This window comes from Oryctolagus cuniculus, chromosome 2 (genome assembly GCF_051225735.1).
Source record: "Oryctolagus cuniculus isolate XC-2025 breed Fujian yellow rabbit chromosome 2, ASM5122573v1, whole genome shotgun sequence".
In the NCBI taxonomy this organism is placed as follows: domain Eukaryota; kingdom Metazoa; phylum Chordata; class Mammalia; order Lagomorpha; family Leporidae; genus Oryctolagus; species Oryctolagus cuniculus.
The window spans coordinates 168,596,426-168,620,815 of NC_142868.1; the positions used below are offsets into that span (position 1 = coordinate 168,596,426).

Sequence of the window (24,390 nt, forward strand, 5' to 3'; positions counted from 1 at the left end):
AGAAGTGATTTCTGAACTGAGAAGATAAGATGACTTCTAAGGATGTTTCTAATCATAGAGGAGTGGAGTTCTTTCTGATTCAGTGAAAGTATGATCGCTAGTGTTACTTCTAAAAAAGGTGAGGAATGTCAGAACAGAAAAAGAGAGCGTACATTTGGTCATAAGTATATTCCAAAAAAGAAAAATATTTTATTCTTTGTGAGCAGTTAAATACAAAAGCCCTTTTTATTTAAGTTGTAACTCACACTGCAAATCAGGCCCTCACAGGAAAATCCACCTCTTTTCAAAAAGACCAACTTGGCTCTGCCAAAATGGAACAAACAAAACTTTTAAAGAGTGTTCCAACTCTACTGAAATGTCTTTTTCCTTTGAAAGAAGTCTATTAGTGATGCAAATGCAAAGTTATTTGCACAGATGATAATCCCAGCAAACAAAACAGTGAAACCATTAGAACTTTCTTGTACAGCATTTAGTCCAGAGAATTTGCCTTTCAGGCACTAAAAAGGCAGAGAAAGAGAGCAGAGCTGATTCCTATTTGGGAAAGTTTGTTAGGTCTGCTTGTCTGAATTCTGGGCTAATGATCTTCACATTTGGCCTAAACAGGGCAAACATTCTGCAAATGTTGGACCAGCTAAAGGAAGAAGTCTTCCTCCTATCCCAAGTACTTTAAACCAGCAAAAGCAGTTTCCTTAACCACGGAGTAACCTTTATTGCCAACAGTGTAATAATTCTCAAGATACCAGAGCCTTGGAGCCCCAGGTGGCACAGCAGGTTAAGCCGCAGCTGGAGTCCTGACTACTCCACTTCCCACCCTGCTTCCTGTTAATACACCTGGGAAAATGGCCCAAGTGCTTGGGCCCCAGCCACCCATGTGAGAAACTATGATGGAGTTAGTGGTTCCTGGCTTCTCCCTGGCCCAGACCTAGCTGTTGCAGGCCACCCGGGCAGTGAACCAGCAGATGAAAGATTCTCTGTCTCTCCCTCTCCTTCAGACTGATTTTCAAATAAATAAATCTTAAAAGCCAGAACAAAATACTAGAGCCTTAAAATAGATCCATCTAGAAGAAACCCAATGATCCACACTCCAGGGCCAGTAATTTAAGTGACCCTCTCATATTACTGATGCTTTCAAATTATTAAAAACTGGAGAGTTGAAAGGTGACTTGTATATGCTAAGAGATGACTGTGTGCCGACACCTTTCAGTCACAACATACTCTGGGCAAACAATTTCTTAGAAAACTTAGCATTTCTGAAGTAAAAGCCAAGGACGTGGCCATTCTCCCAACTGATGAACGTTTTTGGAACTACCCAGTGGGCAGCGTATTGAGAAAAGTAACCCTCTGCTTCCCACAGGCTTCCCTGTACAAGTATTACCAGTCGGTGCCGGTGTCCCTGAAGTTTGGACGTCACGCTCCCGGTCGCCGTCTTCGGCAGGGTGGAGTTTTGGCTAGGGAAGGTCGCAGCTGAAGCATTTCTAGGGTGTCACGTGTTTGCCCTTCAGGTGCGGGAGTGGATGTGGTAGTCCACGCTGCAGCCTGCACCGCGTTGGCTGGGCCGCCTGACAGCTCGCACGGTCCCCGCCCTCCGGTGAGGGAGGTCAGTCACCGCCTCGTTCCGCGCGCGGCCGGCCTCCCACGCCGTCCACCCAGGGTTACCCCCCAGGGCCGGGTGTCGGGAACCGGAGCAGGCACAGCCCACCGTCCTGCGTGTGTGTGTTTGGGGGTGGGGGACAGGGCTCCCCAACCGTAACCCCAGAAAGGCCGTGCCACTATGTGTAGGTGCTCAAAAAACACAAAAGTTTGGACTTGGCTGTCTTCCCAATTAAAACCACACCACCTGCTTAGGACCGGGACCAGATACTACAACCTCCCAACTTTGTTGTTGCGGGGGCCGGGGAACTCAGGAGCCTGAAGGGGCCGCGCCACTGGCCGCCTGTCCCCCACCAACCGCGTAGCCAGGCCGGCCCAGCGCCGGGCTCGGGAGCGCGCGCGGAGACGGGCGCGCGCCGGAGCCTGGGAACGCTCCCACCGGGATCGCGGCTGCGCAGTCGGGCCCGGGCCGGGAAAAGGAGGAGGAGTAGAGGAGCAGGAGTAAGGGGAGGGGGAGGAGCGGCGAAAGCGGAAGCCATGTTGGAGTTTCACCCCGAGCGAGGGGCTGCGAGCGTTCTCCTCTCCTTGTGGGTGTGACCCGGGCTCGGCCGGCGGCAGGCTGCGAGGGGCGGGGACGGTTAGGCCGGTCGTCGTGGTCCGCGGCGGCGTGAGGGGAGCGGCGGCCGCAGCGTGGAGCCGGGCGATTGTGACCGGCGGGGGAGCAAGGGGGCCGGTCGCGGCGCCCACTCTCCGTGTGGCCCCCTGAGCGCCCCCCCTCCCCTGGCCGGGAGGGAGGCGGGGGGCACCTGGGGCCCGCCATGAACCCCGGCTTCGATCTGTCCCGCCGGAACCCGCAAGAGGATTTCGAGCTGATTCAGCGCATCGGCAGCGGCACCTACGGTGACGTCTACAAGGTGAGAGCCGGGGCCGCGCGCCGCCGAGGCCGCGGGTCGCGACCCGCCGCGGGGAGGGCCGGGGCGCCGCGGAGTCGCGACGCCCGGGGCCGCGCCGCCGGTCCTCGGGAGACGTCGGCGCCCGGGAGCAGTGGGGGAGGAGGAGGACAGGGCGCTGAGGGCCGGATGCCTGGGCTTGAACAAAGAGGGCAGCCGCTTCACCCCGAGACCTCGCAGTCCTTACCTGAGCCCTCCCTTAGCCGCGATTTTTGACACCTCCGCTCCAGCCCGCCTTTGCGGGGCCGGGGTTGCACGGGAGCGGGCCGGCGCCCCTCCTGGTGCACAGAGGGGCTGGGCGATTGTTGCATGGCCAGGGTCAGTGCGACGGACAGGACAGCAGGGGCTTGGCATTGGTGAAGCTGCGTGACAACCGCACCCGGGGTCTTCCGCTCCATGTGGGGAGCTGCTGCCCACCAGGCCTGCTGCTCATTATTGCGTCGGACAACCTCCATCCACAACCTTTAGCCTTTTTTTTTTTTTTAGCATCAGCCTGTCACTTTCTTTTAATTTTCCAAGTAATGAATGTCTTTTGTAAAAGGCATGTAGTTAGCGTGTGGGTGTTTTTTTTTTGGGGGGGGGGTTGAATGCTACTTTGTTTTCTGCAAGTCGAATTTTGAGATCCCACATTAAACTTGCTTTTGTCAGTCATACACAAGAATCAGCTGTTTTGTTTTTGTTTTTTAAGTGAACTGAATACTTAAAGAAATGTACTGGTTGGGACAAGGTTAGAATTCAAAGTCCATTAGCAGTGCAGCATTCCTGTCGTAGAGGGACCACTTCTAAATGTGGGAAGATAAATCAGTCTTCCCTGGCCAGCTCAACTCTTGGCCTCGCACAGACTGCCAAGAGAGGAGAATCTTGCCAAATGTGGCAGCAGTCTTGATTTAGTTGTGTATCTTCTTACTGGTAACTGAAGTTGAACTCCTCCTGTTTCACCAACACCTGAGGATGCACAAAGAAAATTCTACATTGGAAAGTTTAGTCTTAACTTTGCTTTGCCGTGTTTAAGCAATAGGTTTTCACTCTGTCTTCACCATATGTAATGCATATAGTGACTTAGATATGTAGGATAATGCAGCCAGTGTTCTGCATTAATCTTGTGCTCTTGATGTTTTGCTTTTCTCAGTCGTGTATCTCAGTACAAATAGATTGAGTACACGTAAAGTATGTAAAGTACTCTGTACATGGTTGTAGCAGTAAGATGTGGTTTCAGATCTGACTTGAAGTTTACATATATTTTTTGGACAAGAGCAGCATTTAACACTATAGATTATTATTAAATTTTATTAAAATGCGGTTTTATGCAGCAAAGAAGAGGATTAGGGCTATGAGAGCATGTCACTTGGAAGGCCTGATCATCTGTGGGAAGTCAGAGGTTCTATCACCCCTCAGCTGAGGTCTGAAAGTTGGGGCAGGGTCAAGAGGGGAGAATGCTAGATAGAGAAAGCCTGTGTGTAGTGGCCCTTAAAGGAGTGGGCAGAGACTTGAAAGAATGCTTTAATGGCTTGAGGAGCCAGAGGGAGGGTGTTCCAGATCTTGCAGGGCTCTTAGTTCTTATAAGGAGATAGAACTATCTTCTAAGTGGTGAGCCATTGCAGGGTTTTGTTTTGGTTTTTAAACAGGGGAGTGGAATTAGATTTGGATTTAATTACATTTTTTTGTAAAGCTTAATAGAGAAAGCAATAGAAACATATGAAAAAGCTCCCATCATTGATTCACTCCCTAAATCTGCCCAATAGCCAAAGCTGAGACCTGAGGACTCAGTTCAGGTCTCTCACATGAGTGGCCAGAACCCAGTTACTTGGGGAACTCACCATTGCCTGCCTCCAACAGCCTGCGCCAGCAGGAAGCTGGAGTCGGGGGGCAGAGCCAGATCCAAGAACTGATGTAGAAGACAGGAGTCTGTATTGCTGAGCTAAAGGCCTGCCTCTAGATCTGGATTTTTAAAGATCTTTCTACTGCAGTGTGAAGAGTAGGTTGGAGGGGAAGAATAGTAGGTGACCATTGTAATAGCTCAGGAAAAAAATAATGTTTTGGTGATTGTGAAAATAGAAGTTGATGGTCCAAGTACTAGTGGATGGTTGGGGAAGTCCAATTATATTTAGAAGAAAAGTTAACTAAAACTTTATGAATGTATAAATCTTAGGTGGCAGTATGTATGATAATTTTTTTAGAGTTCTTTACAGGAGTTATTGGCTGTATATTTAGTGTATTTTAAAAAATGGCTAGTAGTAAAGTTTAGGGCATGCAGTGTCATAAGGACATTTAAGTGCAATCGAAGTACAGTAAGTTGATTAATCTTGTCATCACTTTAAAATAATAATACTATCTAACATTATGTGGTGTGCCTAATACTAACCCAGCACTGTTTCTACTTAAGCCTGAAAGTCCTATGATATTGTGCTGTTATTAATTCCATTTTTCAGCTGAAGAAGTTGAGGCATGTGGAAATTAAAGTAACCTGTCAAAGTTGGTAGGTGGCAAAGCCGAAATTGTAACTAGTTAGACTCCATTCTTAACCACTCGGCAGCTCTGTCTACAAAGACAGGATTGGCAGATTTTGTAGTACTACATTTCCAGTGGAGAAATTGAGGAACGCATTTAGTTCAGCATTTGAGTTGTGGCCACATTTGGAGTGAGCGTGGATCTTTAAGTAGTAGTTGGACTATCCAGTCTCTCGGTTGCAGCTGGGCCTCACTGCTTTTGTTGTCTGCCAAGCAGACATCATACAAGAGGTGCTTGACACCAGCCTGCCAGACCTGATAGCAGAGACCCAAAGCAGAGAAACCCGCTGTGGTTGATGGCATCATACCCCTGCCTGCTAAGTAACCCAAAGCTTAAACTTGTATTTTTTTGTATTATTGTATTTTTTTGTCCATAATCAAATTCAAGCTATAAAGATACATATTTTTCATATTTGTTTTGCTGCTTTAGATTTTTATTTATATAAATTGTGTTCATTAGAGAGGAGTGCATTTTGTTTTCAAAAGCTAATACATATAATTTGCTCCTTAATTTGTCAGTGCTTAGGTGCTAAAAATGGAATGATTGGATTAAGTAAATGAGTTAGAGGCCTAATTATTTATAGTCATTCTTGAAAGGTTGGTGTTTGAAGTGATTTTATTTTGAAAACTGTATCTTATGCAATGTATGAGCATATTAATTGTATTTGAGTGGCATAGTTTAAAAAGGTTGAAGGAGGATGTGGGTGATCTGGGATTTGTTAGCTACGCAACTTTATGAAAACACTTAGCCTCTTGGAGCTGTTTGTTTTGAAGCTATTATTTCCATCATGTGCCTTTCTGTTTTAAATAAATGACAAGTGTTTTTCCCCCACACATAAGTTACCTTTATTATTTTCAGGCCATTGCCAATGTACCCTTTATCTGCATTGTGTCTGCTGGAAGACATAAGGGATTTTTGTTTTCATTTTTTGTTTGTTTTTAAACTCACACCTCACTTTTAAGTTCCCCTAGCTGTGCAGGCTTTATCTGTCACAAATAGCTACAGCTGGGGTTACCTGGGGACCTACAGGTTGACAACCAGGACTCTGTAGTTGGGCCCAGGAGGCCCATGGACTCCCCTGAAATTAAAAGGCTTGGTGTTTCATGTATTCATGTTCTGGAGACATAGCTTATACCATTCATTGTTTTCTCAAAGAGGTCCATGATCCAAAAAAAGAAAACAACAAATGATCTGGGGGTTGTCATTTGAAAGTTTTCTTGGAGAAATTAGGTAGTGCTATACTAGATGTCATTATCAGCATTTAATAGGATTTTCACATGTGTGGTGCCATTTTTTCTCGGGTTGTTTTCCAGTTTATTATTCCTACCCTTAAAGTCTATGTTTTGATGTTTTTCTAGGTTTATTGCTAGAAAGAAGCAGGAGATGGTAAAGCTGGAGTTAGGGTAAGGCATAGGAGGTTTTGAAGGAAGAGTCTGAATGTGTCCCTAAAGGAAGTGTCTTAACCTCCTCCTTATCTGGAGGTTGTTCCCTGTGTGGTCTCCAAGCTCTGTCTCAAGCCTTGTGCTTTCTTTTGAGCTTTAGGCCACTGCGTGAAGTTGACCTCTCTCCAGAGTATATCTCCCTCCAAATGTATGCCTTTCCTCATATCCAGCTTGTGTCAAAAGCCCCAGTGTTGACAATTAGCAAGGCTTGATGCCTTGGAGTCATCTTTTACTGCTGGACTGGACTTTGTTGGCACTTGCTACATTCTGTACACAGGCATTTTCAAAAGCATGGTTGGGATGTTTGTGGGAAAGCAGTATCATGAGTATTTTAGAGACTGAGAAGTCTTGACGCAAAGAAACCTGTTAAATATTGCTTCACCCAGCAGACTGCAAACTTAATTGATGAGATTCTTCTCTGTAATATCTATCACTTGTCTGTGGTACTGGTTTCTTGTAGCACATGCTTGGAAGTGTTTATATTGATGACTTATCTGTGTGTGTTTGCAAACCGTTCTCTATGAAGGAGGGTCTGTAGTATTGCCAAACTCCAAAGTATCATTCACATGGTAGACTTCATAAATAGATTTGGATTTCCAATGAAAGCTGACAAGAGAAACATTGAGGATTGGACAGTGAAATAAAGAAATTAACTTGGAAAGAATTGTGTGTTGACTTATTTGTAACTTTGCATCTATCAGTATATTCTGATTAATATTATCAAAGACTTCCATAATAGCATTTTAAATAAACTTTCTGGAAGACTTAGTTCTTAAACCTCACTGCTGATAAGGAACATGAAGATCTTAAGCATTTAGGAAAGAAAGCTGTGGTTATGCTCAGAGGAGGATAAAGTCTAGAGAGACCAGAAGAAATGCCTCAAACTTCACAAAGATTATTTGAAGTTGATTAAAATAGAATTTCCTATCAGTAGCTTGTATTTGAGATGGAAAGTAATAGTGGAACAGATCGCATGGTAATTTCTTAAGAAACAAAAACAAGCAAACAAAAAGGCTATATGACTTTAATACAAATGTTTCCCTAAGGAAGATATTTAGCTACATGTTTTGATCTTTTTGAGTACTTATTTGTGAAAACATATCTAATGTACTATTCTACATTGAGAATGAACAGTGAGTTCTCTCATAAATGTCATACATTTAACTGCTGTAATATGAAAGGAAATGTGGTAGGGACTTTGAGTAGAGTAGCAAAAATAACAAGGCTCAGTATTTGGTATTTACAGGAACAGAAAAGGTGTACCTGCTTCTGTCTGTCATAGTTGGATATCAAAACCTTATTGGATTCCTCATTTCTGTCATATTAAATCTCTTACTAGCTGAGAGGTTCTCTGGATGCTTTGTAATCTCTGCCACCAGCCCCTCTGTAGCATGGTATGGTGATTTAGGAGCAGGATGCAGAAGCCAGACTACCTAATTTCACCACCCACTAGCTCTTTGACTTTGGGCCAATCACTTAATCCTTCTTATTGTGCTTCAGTTTCCTTAGTTGTAAAATGAGATTGCTTGGAAAAGCTCTCAGAATAGTGCCTGACACTAGTCATTGTCAACTGGTAATATTCTAGAGTTATTTATTATTCTGTATTTCTCCTGCTACTGTCCTTGTAACCTGCTCTGTTCTTCATGCTCTCTCTCAGGGTTTTTGCATTTGCTTTTTTCCTGCTTTCCCAATATCTGCACGGTTTGCTTCATTTCCCTTAGATCTCAGCTCAAATGTCACCTTTTAATGGATTTGTTCTGTATAAAAAACAGCACGCCTCTACCCACTTATAGCCTTTACTCAGTGTGGATCCAGATTTTGTGGGGCCTGAAGTTTATACAATTTAGGGAGCCCTTATTGAGACAAAAATACATTAGAATAAAAATTTGGAAAGTGAGTATTTAGAACAAGAAAAGAAGTCCTTCCAAAATATGAGTAGTCTTCAGGAAGTTCATGAAAATGCCTGTTAAAAGGAAATTATGCATGAATTTCAAAAAATTTTCTACACAAAAATAAACCTTTGTCTTAGTTCAGATTTTCCACAAACTTTTTGAAATATCCTTGTATTTGTCACCTAGAGGCAGGTCCCTTTACACATTTAATCAGGAGTGTTCACATAAAATACTTCCTGATAACAACCTGGCCCCTCCTTTTTACCTGAAAAACCTTCCTTGTCCTTGCAGCTCTGAGAGAGCCCTGTGCAGGTGATGGGGCATGAACTTTTAGGTTGTGTTAGCTTCATAGAAGCTGCTCTTTGTCTGATGTTTCACCACATATTTATTCGCTTATTAGCTGTCTCTCCCCACATGTGCACAAATCCAGGAAGCTGGTAATTTTGCTGTATTCACTGCTGTGTTCTAAAGCCTTAGAGAACACCTGACAGGTACAAGGGCACTTCAGAATGTTTGAGAAAAGATGGAATTAGAAGGTAAATATATGTTGGTACAAAAAATTTTTGAAATACAATCATGTATTTTTTCTAAACATGCATTTTCCTTACTTTTTTTGAAGTACAGTTGTGTTAGAGTCTCAGTAAATACTTGTAGACTGAATAAATGGACTGATGTGATAGAAACAAACCATAGCTACATGAGTTTAAAGGAAGGAGAGCTTTGTTTCTGGTTGGGAGAAATCACAACAAGCTTTACAGAGAAGGTGGTATTAGGCTTGACCTAGAGCTCTGGCAGTAATGAGTACAAAATGAATTAAACATTGTGAATCATTACTGGACCTAAACCAAATCTGTAGGTTGAATTGAGTATCTTCTGCATATTAAATGATTTTTATAACTCATATACATATGAAGATACTTTGTCATTTCATTAGATTTTTAATGACTAGCTGTAGGTTGAGCATCCGTAATTTGAATATCTGAAATGAGATATTCCAAAATCTGAAACTTTCTGCGTACTGACATGACACCACAAGTGGAAAATTGCGTATCTGATCTCATGTGATGAGTCACAAAGCACAGGTGCACTGAAAATATGTAAAATTACCTTCAGGCTGTGTTTATAAGATGTATGTGAAACATAAATGAATTTGTGTTTGGACTTGTTCCATCCCCAGAATGTCTCATTATGTGCTTACGAGTATTCCAAAATCTAAAAAAAAAAAAAAAATCCTAAATTAAAACCCTTCTGGCTGGCTGGTGCTGTGGCATAGTGGAAATAGGCTCTGGCTTCAGTGCTGGCATCCCATATAGACACCGGTTCAAGTCCTGGCTGCTCCACTTGCGATCCAGCTCTACTTCTATGCCCTGGGAAAGCAGTAGAAGATGGCCCAAGTCCTTGGGCCCCTGTAGCTATGTGGGAGACCTGGAAGAAGCTCCTGGCTTCAGATCAACCCAGCTCTGGCCATTGTGGCTGTTTGGGGAGTGAACCAGCAGATGGAAGATTCTCTCTCTCTCTCTCTCTCTCTTTCTGCCTCTGCCTCTGCCTTTCCATAACTCTGCCTTTCAAATAAATAAGTACATCTTAAAAAAAAAAAAAACACTTCTGGTCCTAGTAGTTTAGATAAGAAAGACTCAAACTGTAGTGACTAAATCAATGGACTGTTAACATATTGTTTGTATGTGTTCTGTAGATATTTACTTAATTTGAGAGCCATCTCCCATCCAAATTCCCACCAAGCTGAAGCCAGGAATCCAGAACTCAATCTGGTTCTCCCATGTGTGTGATAGGGACATAAGTACTTGAGCTGTGACCTACTATCTTTCAGATGTAGCAGGAAGCTGGAATTGGAAGAGGAGCTTGGGATAGAATCTAGGCACTCTGATAACAGGATGTGAGTGTCTCGAGGCGTGGCTTAAAACTGTTGCACCAAACACATGTCCCACATACAGATTTTGTTTTGTTTTTTTTGGACATAAGATTAAGTTGAGTTTTAAGAAGATAACTTTGTTCAACAATACAAAAAGACTGTAATTCAAGAGATGAAATGACATTTCTTTTCTACTTTAATTTTGTTTTTTTGTTTTTTTTTTTGTTTTTTTTGTTTGTTTGTTTTTTTTAACATTCTTTTCTTTTTCTGGAAGATGCCACGTTTCAGAGTTTTAGCTGCTTGACCTGAGATTATAGGCCTGGATTCTTAATATAACAATGTCATGCCTACCTTAACTCTTAAACTCTGTGGAAGTATTTTAGATTTTGCCATAAATTTAGGTATGTTAAAATCAGACATTTATTTTGTTTGTTTAAATTCTTCTTAGAAATTTGAGGTTGCAAGAAAGTCTTTCCTGTGTAAATCATACACCTTCCCTTGCTCCAAGAATTTTCATTGCCTAGAAACCAAAGGAAAAATTCAGGCCCAGCATTCAAGTTGCTGTCTAGTTTCTAAGGATGAATAAAGTTTCCACAGCTTGCAGAAGATGGGGAGAGAGAAGGAAAGTGGAGGAGGAAGTGGAGGGTAGGTATAACTACATAGGTAAAGCCTTGGGGAGGGAAACAGAGGATTGACTGCCATGGAAGGTGTGTGTTGGGGAGCATGGAGAAATCAGACTTGCCTGATAGGGTAGGGCTAATTTACATACCTGTTAAAAGCTAGACAGAATTGTCTAGGTATGAAGAAGGGGGATGTTGGGAACACTAAAGGCTTTTGTATAAGGAGTGGTAATGCTGAAAGTGCTCAGTGCTATTCTGACAGTCAGAATAGATCAGAGGAAGGAGAACAGAGACTTGCTAGATAGCATCTACAAGTCTTAAACTTTCTGGTTTCAGAACACCCTCCACATTTTTATAAATTATTGAGAATCCCAATAATGTTTATATTGTAATGTTTACATTGGATCTATTGCTATTTACCATATTAGCAATTATGTTTATTAAGTGATAGCAATTATATTCATTAATGATTTATCAAAATATGAAATTTAAATATTCATAACTAAATAAAAGAATAAACCTATCACATGTTGACATAACATTTTTTATGAAAAATAACCAATTTTTCTGATAAACATTTAGTACAACATTGTTGTACATTTTACAGATCTCTTTACTATCTGGTAAAACAGAAAACAGATTTTCCATTCTATTTCTTCATTCACTTTGTTGTGATATTTTGTTGTGGTTGCTATAAATGTGAGGAAAATTTGGTCTCTTACATGTGAGTAGTTGAAAAATAAATATATTTTGATAGGGGCCAGTGTTGTTGCACAGCAGGTTAAGCTGCCTCCTGTGACGCTGGTTCAAGTCCCTACTGTTCCACTTCTGATCCAGCTCTCTGCTAATATGCCTGGGAAAGCAGCAGAAGATGGACCATGTCTTTAGACCCCTGCACCCACGTGGGAGGCCTGGATGGAGTTTCCTGGCCTCCACCAAGACCAGCCCTGGCCATTGCAGACATTTGGAGAGTAACCAGCAGACGGAAGATCTCTTTCTCTCTGTCTCTATGACTGTGCCTTTCAAATAAATAGATCTTTAAAAAATATATTTTGATAGCCTTTTCAGATAGTTTTGGTTATTCCCCCGATCCATCTGTACAACTTGACAGGTAGCAGCTTCTTAAAGCTTAGGTACAGTGTAGAATCCAAATAAGACCTTCTGAAGGAGCTTTCCTACCTTTATGCTAAACTACTAACCATCTGTCTCTTCTTGGACTTGAAATGGATTTTTTTTTTTATAATCAATGCCTGATTTTTTTTAACATCATACATGGTCATTTGGAAAATAAAAATTCACTGAATTATCCAGATCTTGATAAAGTTGCCATACTTCATTATACAATATGAGGAATCATTACTACTTTCATCAGAAAAGTTCTGAGATAGTGATTCAAGTAATATATGTCTTTCCAGATAGAAATTACTGTTTGAAAGTGCTGGATGCATCACTTGCAATACTGTCAGTTGTTTTCATCAAAGTAACAGATTGGCTTAATTAATTTTCAAGAACTTGCCTGTGAAGTATCCACGCTTAAATAACCATAATTTGTCATTCTTTTGAATAAAACTGGTGTTCTGTGAAAGAAGGGGTTAGGTCAGCCTGCAGCTCACTCACACAAGTGCTGTTGAGACGACCATTGCACTACACTGTGCAGCAAGTATGCCCTATGCATATTTCCCATTTTATCAGAGAGGATACTAAAATGGCAAGTATTCAAGGGTAATAGTTTAAGAAAACTCATAACATTTGTACTCAACAGAATATTCTTACAGGAAACTGGCTTTCCCCTGCCCTCAGTGAAGAAGATGGTGACTACTGGTGCATTTGTGGGCCCACTTGCTTTTTTGTGCTAATGCATTTGTGGTTGTCTCATCATTGGTGTGACATCATAGTGTAAATGTCAGAACAATAAAAGGGAGCAAATAGTATTTTAGTATTATTAAGAAAGTGCTTTCGTCCTATCAGAACCCCAGGATTCAAGGAACTATACAAGAAAACTATTTGGAATAAGCTGAAGGTGGTGAGCATATTGGAGAACACTTTGACAAGGCTTTGTGGAGAAACATTAGGAAGGAGAAAACATGATTAAAACAGGACTTCAACATTTTAGGACTGGTGTAGGAGCATGTATAGGTGCTTTTATAAATGATCACTCAAATAAATTAATAGACATTTATATGAAGAATGATATCCATTAACAAGACAGTAAATTTGAGAAAAGAGGAGCTCTGATGAATTTTGGATGCTTTATTAGAAAATATAGAGATTTTGGGGGTTTCTTTTCATTATTTACTTGCTTTGCTTAATCTAAAGAAACTATTAAAGAGTTTCTTCATTTTTCAGGGGAAAATAACAGTTCTTTAGTAGTATCTTTAGGACTAATAGGAACTGATAACAGTGTACCTTTCAGCTCTTAGTTAGGGATTATTGAGAAGATGTGAGAAACATTGAAAAATGCTGAAGATTTGAATGCTAATCAAAATAATAAGTGAAATAGTAGAATACAGGCTAGATATTTTTATTCTGGTATAAATTTTAAAAATACTTCTTATTTTTATTTCATTTTTTATTTGTTAGAAACAACCAATATCTGTATTTATATATCTGTCTGTCTATGGAGAGAGAGAGAGAGTGTGTGTGTGTGTGTATGTGTGTGTATGTGTGTAATGTCAGTCTTCCATCCACTAGTTCACTCCCCAAATGCTTGCAACAGCCACGACTAGGCCAGGCCAAAGCTAGGATCCAGGAATTCCTAAGTTTTCAGTGTGAGTGACAGGGACCCAAGCACTAGAGCCATGATCTTCTGCCTCCCAGGATATGCATTAGTAGGAATCTTTATTGAAAGTGGAGGTGAGGCTCAGTTACAAGCACTCTGATTTGGGATGAAGATGTCCTAAATGGTGCTTTAGCCCACTCCACGACAACACCCACCTCTGAAAAACTGCATCTTTCTTCAGCCTTCCAAGAGATAAACATTTAATGTTTTGATGCATTTTTCCATTTTTTGAATACAGTCTATCACAAAACATGTATGTTGATGTATTTAAATTCTTATTTATTTATATATTTATTTGAGAGCGAGACATAGACACAGAGATCTTCCATCTGCTGGTTGACTCCCCAGATGCTCCCAACAGGTAGGGCTCAGCTGGTTCAAAATCTGACAGAAACCATGAATGCAATCCAGATTTCTCCTGTGGGTGGCAGAGACCCAACTCTTTGAGCCATCACACCATTGCCTCCAACAGCCTGCGTTGGTGGGAAAATGGAATTGGGAGATGGAAATGGGAATGGGAATTGAACCCAGGTACTCAAATATGAGATCCAAGGCCAAATGCCCATTCCTGTTTTATATTTTTCAAATTATAGTTTACTTACAGTGAAATGCACAGATCTTTTATGTTTAAATTAGATGAGTTTTGATAAATGTATATAATTTCGTAACCTGCACACTTATATTTACTTAACCTCAGAAAGATCCCTGTACCCCTTCTCAAGTCACTCATAACTGCCAAACTCCAACTCATCACTGCAACTCCACGCATCCCTCATAATCATTGTTCTGATTTTTTTAAAAAATTGTGTAAGTTCTTCTAGTACTTTATATAAATGAATCACGGTTTGCTTTTGTATTTACAATGAAAATCATTTGTTAGTGTGTGTATGGGTATATTCTGGACTCTTGTTCTTTTGAGGTACATGTTCTTTCAGCAGTAACTCACTGTCTTACTTGGTTGCTGTATAGAAAGTCTTAACACTGGTAGTGTGAGTCTTCCACCTTTGTGTTGTACTTTTCAAAATTATGTTATCTATTCTTGGGTCATGGCTTTTCCATACAGATTTTCTTTAGTTTTTTTTCCAATATAGATTTTAGAATCAGTTTTTCAAGTCAAATATGAAAGCCTGCTGCAATGTTTCAACATTTGTTTTGAAATAATTATAAACTCATCAGAAGTTGCAAAAAGAGAACAAAGAGGTCCCATGTACCCAACATCTAGTCTCCCTTCCCCCCAGTAGTAATATCTTGATAAAATTACAGTATGTTATCAAAATCAGGAAAATTGATTGGCACAATACAGTTAACTAAGCTTTAGTTAAATTTCACAGTTTGTGCATGTGCTCCTTTTAAAAAAGAAAAGTCTTTGTGTGCAATGTTATCTTTTATATCTTTTATATATATAACATATATAAACATATATGTTATATATATTTTATATGTGATATTTTATCACATACATAACGTGCTGGGATTTTGATTCAGATTGTGTGGGAACTGAAGCTCAGTTGGTAGAGAACTGAGATTTGAGCAGATTGAATCTTCTGGTCTATGAATACAGTCCATCTCTCCATTTATGTAGATTTTCCTGATCTCATTAGTGCTTTACCTTTTTTCTTTTTAATTAATAAATTTTACCCCTCACTTTCCTAATTTTGTAGTAAGATTATGGAATACTTCTTCAGTCACACTGTGAGCTGTGTTTTCAGTTTTTATTAGACTCCTCACTGTACTAGTAGTATTTGACTGCCTTTGGCTTAACCTTGCTCATTTTTAGTCTTGAGCATATGGACTGCTTTTAGAATTGGCAAAAATGAAAGGAAAAGAGAGAGGAAATGACTATCTAAAAAGACATTCACTTTTGCTATATATCCAAAGATTCAAACAAAAATCTTACAAACTTAGTTTATTTTTATATGTGAAATATAGTATGTGTTAGGCAAACGTGATAACCACTACACTACGGAAACCAACAGATATAGTATGTTTATATATCTATGTTTTGCAAAATTGTTATTTTTGAGCTTAATTTATTAAAGGAAAATACAGGTAATGGTTTGTTTCATACTTAAGTGAAAAATACTCAGTGTTGCTGGGTTGTTTAGTAGATCCTAAAAATTTTCTTTCTAATTTTGAAGAGCTTGTACTGTGATATAAGGGAACAGAATGCACATAGGTGGAAAATCTATGGGACGTTTCTAGGGAATATTTCAACACTTGAAGAAAGCAAAAAACCTGTATAAATATCATAGACATTTAGTTTAAGGGAAAGATGAGAGAGCAAATCTTTTTTCTTTCTTTATTTTATTTATTTTTTTTTTTTTGACAGGCAGAGTGGACAGTGAGAGAGAGAGACAGAGAGAAAGGTCTTCCTTTGCTGTTGGTTCACCCTCCAATGGCCACTGCGGCCGGCACACCGCGCTGATCCGAAGGCAGGAGCCAGGTGCTTCTCCTGGTCTCCCATGAGGTGCAGGGCCCAAGCACTTGGGCCATCCTCCACTGCACTCCCTGGCCACAGCCGAGAGCAGGGCTGGAAGAGGGGCAACCGGAACAGAATCCGGCGCCCCGACCGGGACTAGAACCTGGTGTGCTGGCGCCGCTAGGCGGAGGATTAGCCTATTGAGCCATGGCACTGGCTGAGAGAGCAAATCTTGATCTGACCTAGGACTTAAAGGTTAGATGTACATTTGCAAAAAAACTTACTGTGAATTCATTCCAGAAGGATAAATAGGGATAAAAATACTACTGTGGAACTTAAGTGGGCAAAGAGATAATAGACAACTATTCTAATGAAGCCCACATTGGAAAATATGATAGATAATATTTCTCATAGCCAAGATCTAGATCAGTGAATGGCAACTGAAGATTGGAACTCATTTGATTTACAGTGTAGTGTTTTCCAGATTCATCAGGGCCAATCTTGTCTTTCTAACCTGCATGGGGAACTATTTAGATGCTGTTCAGTAAAATTTCTTTTGTTTTGCTCCTTTCTTCTCTGTTGGCTTTAAAGTTAACAGATTTCATTTTTATCCTTTTGGTAGTTTCTCTTAAATTTCATCATTTCTAATGTAAAGCTAATTGATCTCTCTCTTCTCCGTAAGGTCAGTATGTAGTCATTAGAATGCTTAATTTTTTTTTTTTTTTAATGAATGCTCAGCATACAAGCATTCTTTTTTTTTTTTTAAGAATTTTATTTAGGCCGCCACCGCGGCTCAATAGGCTAATCCTCCGCCTAGTGGCGCCGGCACACCGGGTTCTAGTCCCAGTCGGGGTGCCGGATTCTGTCCCGGTTGCCCCTCTTCCAGGCCAGCTCTCTGCTGTGGCCAGGGAGTGCAGTGGAGGATGGCCCAAGTGCTTGGGCCCTGCACCCCATGGGAGACCAGGAAAAGCACCTGGCTTCGGATCAGCGCAATGCGCCGGCCGCGGCAGCCATTGGAGGGTGAACCAACGGCAAAAAAAAGACCTTATCTCTGTCTCTCTCTCACTGTCTACTCTGCCTGTCAAAAGAAAAAAAAAAGATTTTTATTTATTTTTGACAGGTAGAGTTATAGACAGTGAGAGAGAGAAACAGAGAGAGGTCTTCCTTCCATTGGTTTACTCCTCAAATGGCCATCATGGCCAGAGCAAAGCTGATCCGAAGCCAGGAGTCAGGAGCATCTTTCCCGGTCTCCCACGTGAGTGCAGGCGCCCAAGCACTTGAGCCATCCTCCACTGCCCTCCTGGGCCACAGCAGAGAGCTGGACTGGAAGATGAGCATCCGGGGCTAGAACCAGCGCCCATATGGGATGCCGGCGCTGCAGGAGGAGGATTAACCTTGTGAGCCGTCGCGCCAGCCCCTCGAATGCTTAATTTCATCCACTGCCTTTCTATTTTGTGTTATCTCTTATTTTGATTATTATACACTATTCTTAAATGTCCCAGATGAGGCTTATCACTGTTTTATGCAGAGAGTGCTTTTTTTTACAATGTTTTTTCAATTTCTGTCCTCATGGTTTCCTCCTGGTTTCTTACTTCTTTATTGCAGGTTCAGTTCTTTTCAGTATAGAGGCAATATTTGGAAGGATTTTTTTTTTTTAAATGAAGGACTGTGGGGCTGGCACTGTGGCGTAATGGGTAAAGCCCAGCAACCCTTACGGGCTCTCATTTGAGCCCTGGTTGCTCCACTTCCGATCCAGCTCTCTGCTATAGCCTGGAAAAGCAGTGGAGGATGGCCCAAGTGCTTGGGCCCCTTCACCTTCACAGGAGACCTTGAAGAAGCTTTTGACTCCTGGTTTCAAATCGAGCCAGCTCCAGCCATTGTGTCTGTTTGAAGAGTGAACCAGCAGATGGAAGACTTCTCTGCCTCTGCCTTTCTGTAATTCTACTTTTCAAATAAATAAATCTTTAAAAAAATAAAAATTAAAAAATAAAACGAGAGGCCGGCGCCACGACTCACTTGGCTAATCCTCCGCCTGCAGCACCGGCACCCCGGGTTCTAGTCCCAGTTGGGGCACTGGTTCTGTCACGGTTGCTCTTCTTCCAGTCCAGCTCTCTACTGTGGCCAGGAGGGCAGTGGAGGATGGCCCAAGTGGTTTGGCCCTGCACCCTCATGGGAGACCAGGAGGAAGCACTTGGCTCCTGGCTTCCGATTGCCACAGCACCAGCTGTAGTGGCCATTTGGGGAGTGAACCAACAGAAGGAAGACCTTTCTCTTTCTCTCTCTCTCACTGCCTAACTCTGCCTGTCAAAAATAAATAAATAAATAATAAATAAATAAATAAAATGAGGGACTGTGTAAGGTAAACTTAGTCTTTTCTCCCTTCCCCAAATGTATTTTTTCTTTACTTATAAGTGTGAACATAGCAGGGGCTAGAACTCTTAAGTTGGCATTTTTTTCTCTTTACTTTGAAGATATTTTCTTGTTTTCTCTTTACCTGTTGCTGCTGAGAAATTGGATCTCTTTTTTTACTTTTATTTTTTTTTAGCTAATCCAACTTTTCCCTGTGGTTGAGTTTTAAGATTTTGTTGTTGTTGTTCTGGGGCTGGTGCTGTGGAGTGAGTGGTAGATGAAGCCTCCTCCTGCAGAGCTGGCATCCCATATGGGAGCCAGTTCATGTCCCGGCTGCTCCACTTCCAATCTAGCTCTCTGCTATGGCCTGGGAAAGCAATGGAAGATGGACCAAGTGCATGGGCCCCTGCACCCACGTGGGAAACCCAGATGTTTCTGGCTTCGGTTCGGCCCAGCTCTGGCCATTTGGCCACTTGGGGATTAAACCAGCAGATGGAGGACCTTTCTCTTATCTCTCCCTCTCTCTCTAACTCTCTTTCAAATAAATAAATAAAAATATTTTTTTAAGAAAAAGATTTTTTTTTCTTTGACTTTGGTATCCTGCAGTTTCACACTGTTGTGTGTGACTTTAAATAAAAGTATTTGTTGCTTTTCTTCAATCTGAAATGAAGCATATTTCATCAGTCCTGAAAGATTGTGAACTGTTAGATGTTTGGCTGTCATTTCTTCCCCCACCACTTTTCTATTGTTTCTCTTTAGTATCCTTTATCCTTTTATTTTTCCATGTCTCATAACATCATGATTTTTCAACTCTTTATTCTTTTTTTTGACAGGCAGAGTTAGACAGTGAGAGACAGAGAAAGGTCTTCCTTCCATTGGTTCACCACCCAAATGGCTGCTATGGCTGGCACTGTGCCAATCCAAAGCCAGGAGCCAGGGGCTTCCTCCTGGTCTCCCATGCGGGAACAGGGCCCAAGTACTTGGGCCATCCTCCACTGCCTTCCTGGGCCACCGCAGAGAGCTGGACTGGAAAAGGAGCAACCGGGACAGAATCCATTGGTTTTTTCTACATGTGTTGGTTTACATTCTGTGAAGAGAGCCTTTTCTTTTTTAGTTTTAACTTTTATTTAATAAATATAAATTTCCAAAGTACAGTTTTTGGGTTACAGTGGCTTCCCCCCCCAACCTCCCTCCTACCCACAACCCTTCCATCTCGCGCTCCCTCTTCCATCTCATTCACATCAAGATTCATTTTCAATTATCTTCATATACAGAAGAGCAATTTAGTATATACTTAGTGAAGATTTCAACAGTTTGCACCCACACAGAAACACAAAGTGTAAAGTACTGTTTGAGTACTAGTTATACTGTTAATTCACATAGTACAACACATTAAGGACAGAGAGCCTATATGGGGAGTAAGTGCACAGTGACTCCTGTTGTTGATTTAACAATTGACACTCTTGTTTATGGTGTCAGTAATCACGTGAGGCTCTTGTCATGAGTTGCCAAGGCTATGGAAGCCTTTTGAGTTCGCCAAATCTGATCTTATTTAGACGAGGTCATAGTCAAAGTAGAAGTTCTCTCCTCCCTTCAGAGAAAGGTACCTCTTTCTTTGATGGCCCGATCTTGCTGCTGGGATCTCACTCGCGGAGATCTTTCATTTAGGTCAGTTTTTTTGTTTGTTTGTTTGCCATAGTACTTGGCTTTCCGTTCCTGAAATACTCTCATGGGCTTTTCAGCCAGATCCGAATGCCTTAAGGGCTGATTCTGAGGCCAGAGTGCTGTTTAGGACATCTGCCATTTGATGAGTCTGCTGTGTATCCTGCTTCCCATGTTGGATTGTTCTCTCTCTCTCTCTCTCTTTTTTTTTTTTTTTTTTTTTTTGACAGGCAGAGTGGACAGTGAGAGAGAGAGAGAGACAGAGAGAAAGGTCTTCCTTTTTTCCGTTGGTTCACCCCAAAATGGCCGCTTCGGCCAGCGCACCATGCCGATCTGAAGCCAGGAGTCAGGTGCTTCTCCTGGTCTTCCATGCGGGTGCAGGGCCCAAGGACTGCACTGCACTCCCGTGCCACAGAGAGCTGGACTGACTGGAAGAGGAGCAACTGGGACAGAATCCAGCGCCCCAACCGGGACTAGAACCCGGGGTGCTGGCACCGCAGGTGGAGGATTAGCCTAGTGAGCCATGGCACCGGGCCAGTTCTCTCCTTTTAATTCTGTCAGTTAGTATCAGCAGACACTGGTCTTTTTTATGTGCTCCCTTTGTCTGTTAGTCCTATCATTATGATCAGATATGAACAGAAATTGATCACTTGGACTAGTGAGATAGCATTGGTACATGCCACCTTGATGGGATTGACTTGGAATCCCCTGGCACGTTTCTAACTCTACCGTTTGGGGCAAGTCAAATTGATCATGTGCCGAACTGTACATCTTCCTCTCTTATTCCCATTCTTATATTTAACAGGGATCACTTTTCAGTTAAATTTAAACACCTAAGAATAATTGTGTGTTAAAAAAAGAGTTCAACCAATAGTATTAAGTAGAAAAATACTAAAAGGGATAAAGTGTTAAGTTATTCCTTGACAGTCAGGACAAGGGCTGATCAAGTCACTGATTCTCATAGTGTCCATTTCACTTCAGCAGGTTTCCTTTTAGGTGCTCGGTTAATTGTCACTGATCAGGGAGAAGAGAGCCTTTTCTTCTCCACTTGTTGATGTACTTATTTTTTGTATTATGGATTTTTATTCTATTCATTGGGTTTTAATTTCATCCTTATTATTTATTTTGATGCTCAGAATATTTCACATTTGGCTATTTGGATTCTAGCTTAGCTTGACTTGCCATTAGCAAAATATCATAGATGATGGCTTAAACAATGGAAATTTATTTACTTAGGTTATGGAGGCTAGACATCTAAGATCAGGCTGTCAGCATGGTTGGTTTCTGATAAGGGCTGTCTTCCTGGCTTGTAAGTAGCCTTCTCAAGGGTACTTACACAGTAAGAGGGCAAGCTGTCTGGTGTCTCCTCTTACAGGGACACAAATCCCATAATGAGGACCCCACCTTCCTTACCTCATCTAAACCCATTTATCTCCCAAAAGTCTCATCTCCAAGTATCATCAGATTGGGGTTAGGACTTCAATATGTGAATCTTAGAGGGACCTGGTAGAGTCCATAGCAGATTCCATTGCCTTTTACATATTAATAATTATGTTTGGAATTTGTTATTCTTTTTCAAGTATATATCCTTTTTATAGTTCCCTGTTTTCAGTTTTTTACCCCTTTTATAACTTTCACCATTTTAACATATTTCGTAACATTTTCTTTCAAACTAGTGTTCTATAATTTCAAATTTTGGAAGATTGGTTTGTTATATGGGCTCTCATAGTACATTTTTATTCTGAATTCATCTTTTTTTTAAGAATATTTGTGGCTAAAATTGGGGATGGGTATGTATGTTTCCAAAATAATTTTGCTTTTGCTTATTGTAGGAATTTCACGAGTTTTCTTGGTCTGAGACTAATTTTTATATTAATTTCTCAGTTTGAAATTCTCCGTATCTGTTGGCTAATATAAATTTGAAATAGAAACCATGTCTTTTTATGACTTGAAAGCTCATTTCTTTTTATTACTGAACAATAGTCCATTTTGTGATTGTATCATGGGTTTGTTTACCCATTGAAGGACATTTTGGCGCCTTCAGAGTTTTGATAGTTATGAGTAAAGCTGCTATAAAAATCCATGTGCTGTTTTCTTATGTGGACTAAAATTTTCAGCTCATTTGGGTAAATACCAAGTTGTATGTGATTGCTGGATTGCATGATAAGACTATTTCTGGTTTACAAGTAGTTGCCCAACTGTCTCACAAAGTGACTATTACACTCTGCATTCCTACTAGTAATGAATGAGAGTTCTTGTTGCTGTTAGTGTTTCAGGTTTTGGCCATTCTTTTCTTTAAGCGAGAGCATGCAGGAGTCAGCGACAGAGACCAATCTTCCGTCTTTTGGTTCACTCCCCAAATGTTCAAGAGCCTGGAACTTGGTCCAGGCCTTCCATGTTAATGGCAGGGACCCAAGTACTTGAGCCATCACCTACTGCCTCCTAGTGTGCACATTTGCAGGAATATAGATTAGACGTATAAGCAGAAGTGAAATCCAGACACTCTGATAAAGGATGTGAGTGTCTCAAGGAGATCCTAACTGTTGGGCCAAACATGTGTCCCTGGTTTTGGCCAGTCTAATGAAGTATCTATAATGATTTCTGTTTTTTTTAATATGCAAACTTCTAGTAATATATGATGTAAGCCTATTTTTGTATGCTTATTTGCTCTCTGTATATCTTTTTTTTTCTTGTAAAATGTCAGTTCAGATCTTTAATCCTTTTTAAAATTGGATTTTTATTTATTTTTTTATTTGACAGGTAGAGTTATAGACAGTGAGAGAGAGAGACAAAGAGAAAGGTCTTTCTTCTGTTGGTTCACCCCCTAAATGGCCACTATGGCCAGTGCTGTGCCGATCCAAAGCCAGGAGCCGGGTACTTCCTCCTGGTCTCCCGTGCGGGTGCAGGGCCCAAGCACAGGTGCTCAACAAATACTCCTGAAGAACACACTCAAAGGGGGTAAGATATGATATGATACTGGAAAAATTAGCAGGATCAACCTCAACTAGAGACTACAGAAGATATTTCCTCCTACTTCCTGACTCACTGGCAGGCAGCTATAATTGGGAACCAGGGCCAGAAATCAAACCAGATACTTTAAGAAATGCAGGTGTCATAACTGGTAGGCCAAGTAGGAGTGACTTTTTAGATATAACACCAAAGGCATAATCCATGAAAGAAACAGTAGATAATTTTGACTTCATTAAAATTAAAAACTTCTGTTCTAAGAAAGAACAAAAAAAAGTCACTGACTATGGGAAAAAAATCTGCTAAACATACCTGGTAAAGGACATGTATCCAAGACAGCTAACTCTTAAAAACTCAGCAGTTAAAAAAAAAAATCCAATTTTGGGCCAGTGCCGTGGCTCACTTGGTTAATCCTCCGCCTTGCGGCACTGGCATCCCATATGGGCACCGGGGTCTAGTCCCGGTTGCTCCTCTTCCAGTCCAGCTCTCTGCTGTGGCCCGGGAGTGCAGTGGAGGATGTCCCAAGTGCTTGGGCCCTGCACCCACATGGGAGACCAGGAGGAAGCACCTGGCTCCTGGCTTTGGATCGGCGCAGCGCCGGCCGTAGCAGTCATTTGGGGGGGTGAACCAGCAGAAGGAAGACCTTTCTCTCTCTCACTAACTCTGCCTGTCCAAAAATAAATAAATAAATAAAATGAGTGAATCAAAATGTGGAGTTAGATTTGGGACAGCTTGATTAAAATAATATATTGTAGTAGAAAAGTGTCTTCTCCAACCCACATCTTGGGAAGTGGTAGACTAGCATATTTGAAGGGTCCAGTGGAGAGATTCAATAAAGAAGGAAAGAGCACACATGAAAACAAGAGTGGGGGTAGTGTTGTGGCATAGTGGATAAAGCTACCATCTGTAACACTGGCATCCCATATGGGTGCCACTTTGAGCCCCAGCTGCTCCACTTCTGATCCAGTTCCCTGCTAATGCATGTGGGAAAGCAGTAGATGATAGCCCAAATGCTCCTGTCTTTGGCCTGGCCCAGCCCCAGCCATAGTAGCCACTTGAGGAGTGAAACAGTGGATGGAAGATATCTCCCTCTCCACTCCCTCCTTCCCTGTCCTCCCTTCCCTCCCCTCCTCTCCCCTCCCCTCCCCTCCTCTCCCCTCTCCTCCCCTCTCCTTCCCTCCCCTCTTCTTTCCTTTCCTTTCCTCTCCTCTCCTCTCTTATCCCCTCCTCTCCCTTCCCCTTTCCTCTTGTCTTCTTTCAAGTAAAATAAAATAAAAAATAAATATTTTCAAATCCCTCTTAGTATTTTTTTGTTTGTTCTACTTAATACTTTTGGTTGAAT

General features: G+C 41.5%; 1 protein-coding gene and 1 long non-coding RNA gene across 9 annotated transcripts in view; one reads left to right on the forward strand and one right to left on the reverse strand.

Moving 5' to 3' along the window:
• The window catches only part of LOC103347699 (uncharacterized), a 227,992-nt gene extending 225,582 nt beyond the window's left edge, over positions 1-2,410 (reverse strand). For all 3 annotated transcript variants that reach the window (XR_016229454.1, XR_016229455.1, XR_016229456.1), the window contains exon 1: positions 1,376-2,410. This is a non-coding gene — a long non-coding RNA (uncharacterized LOC103347699). The remainder of the gene's footprint in view (positions 1-1,375) is intronic.
• MAP4K3 (mitogen-activated protein kinase kinase kinase kinase 3) overlaps positions 2,112-24,390 on the forward strand; it is a 220,684-nt gene continuing 198,405 nt past the window's right edge. For 3 of the 6 annotated variants that reach the window (XM_051842963.3, XM_051842964.3, XM_089326507.1), the window contains exon 1: positions 2,371-2,504. In XM_051842963.3, the coding sequence (XP_051698923.1) occupies positions 2,409-2,504 (96 nt within the window). In that variant the 5' untranslated portion in view covers positions 2,371-2,408. Of the gene's footprint in view, positions 2,505-24,390 lie in introns of all 6 variants that reach the window. The other 3 variants (XM_051842965.3, XM_089326506.1, XM_089326505.1) reach the window with 3 other exon arrangements.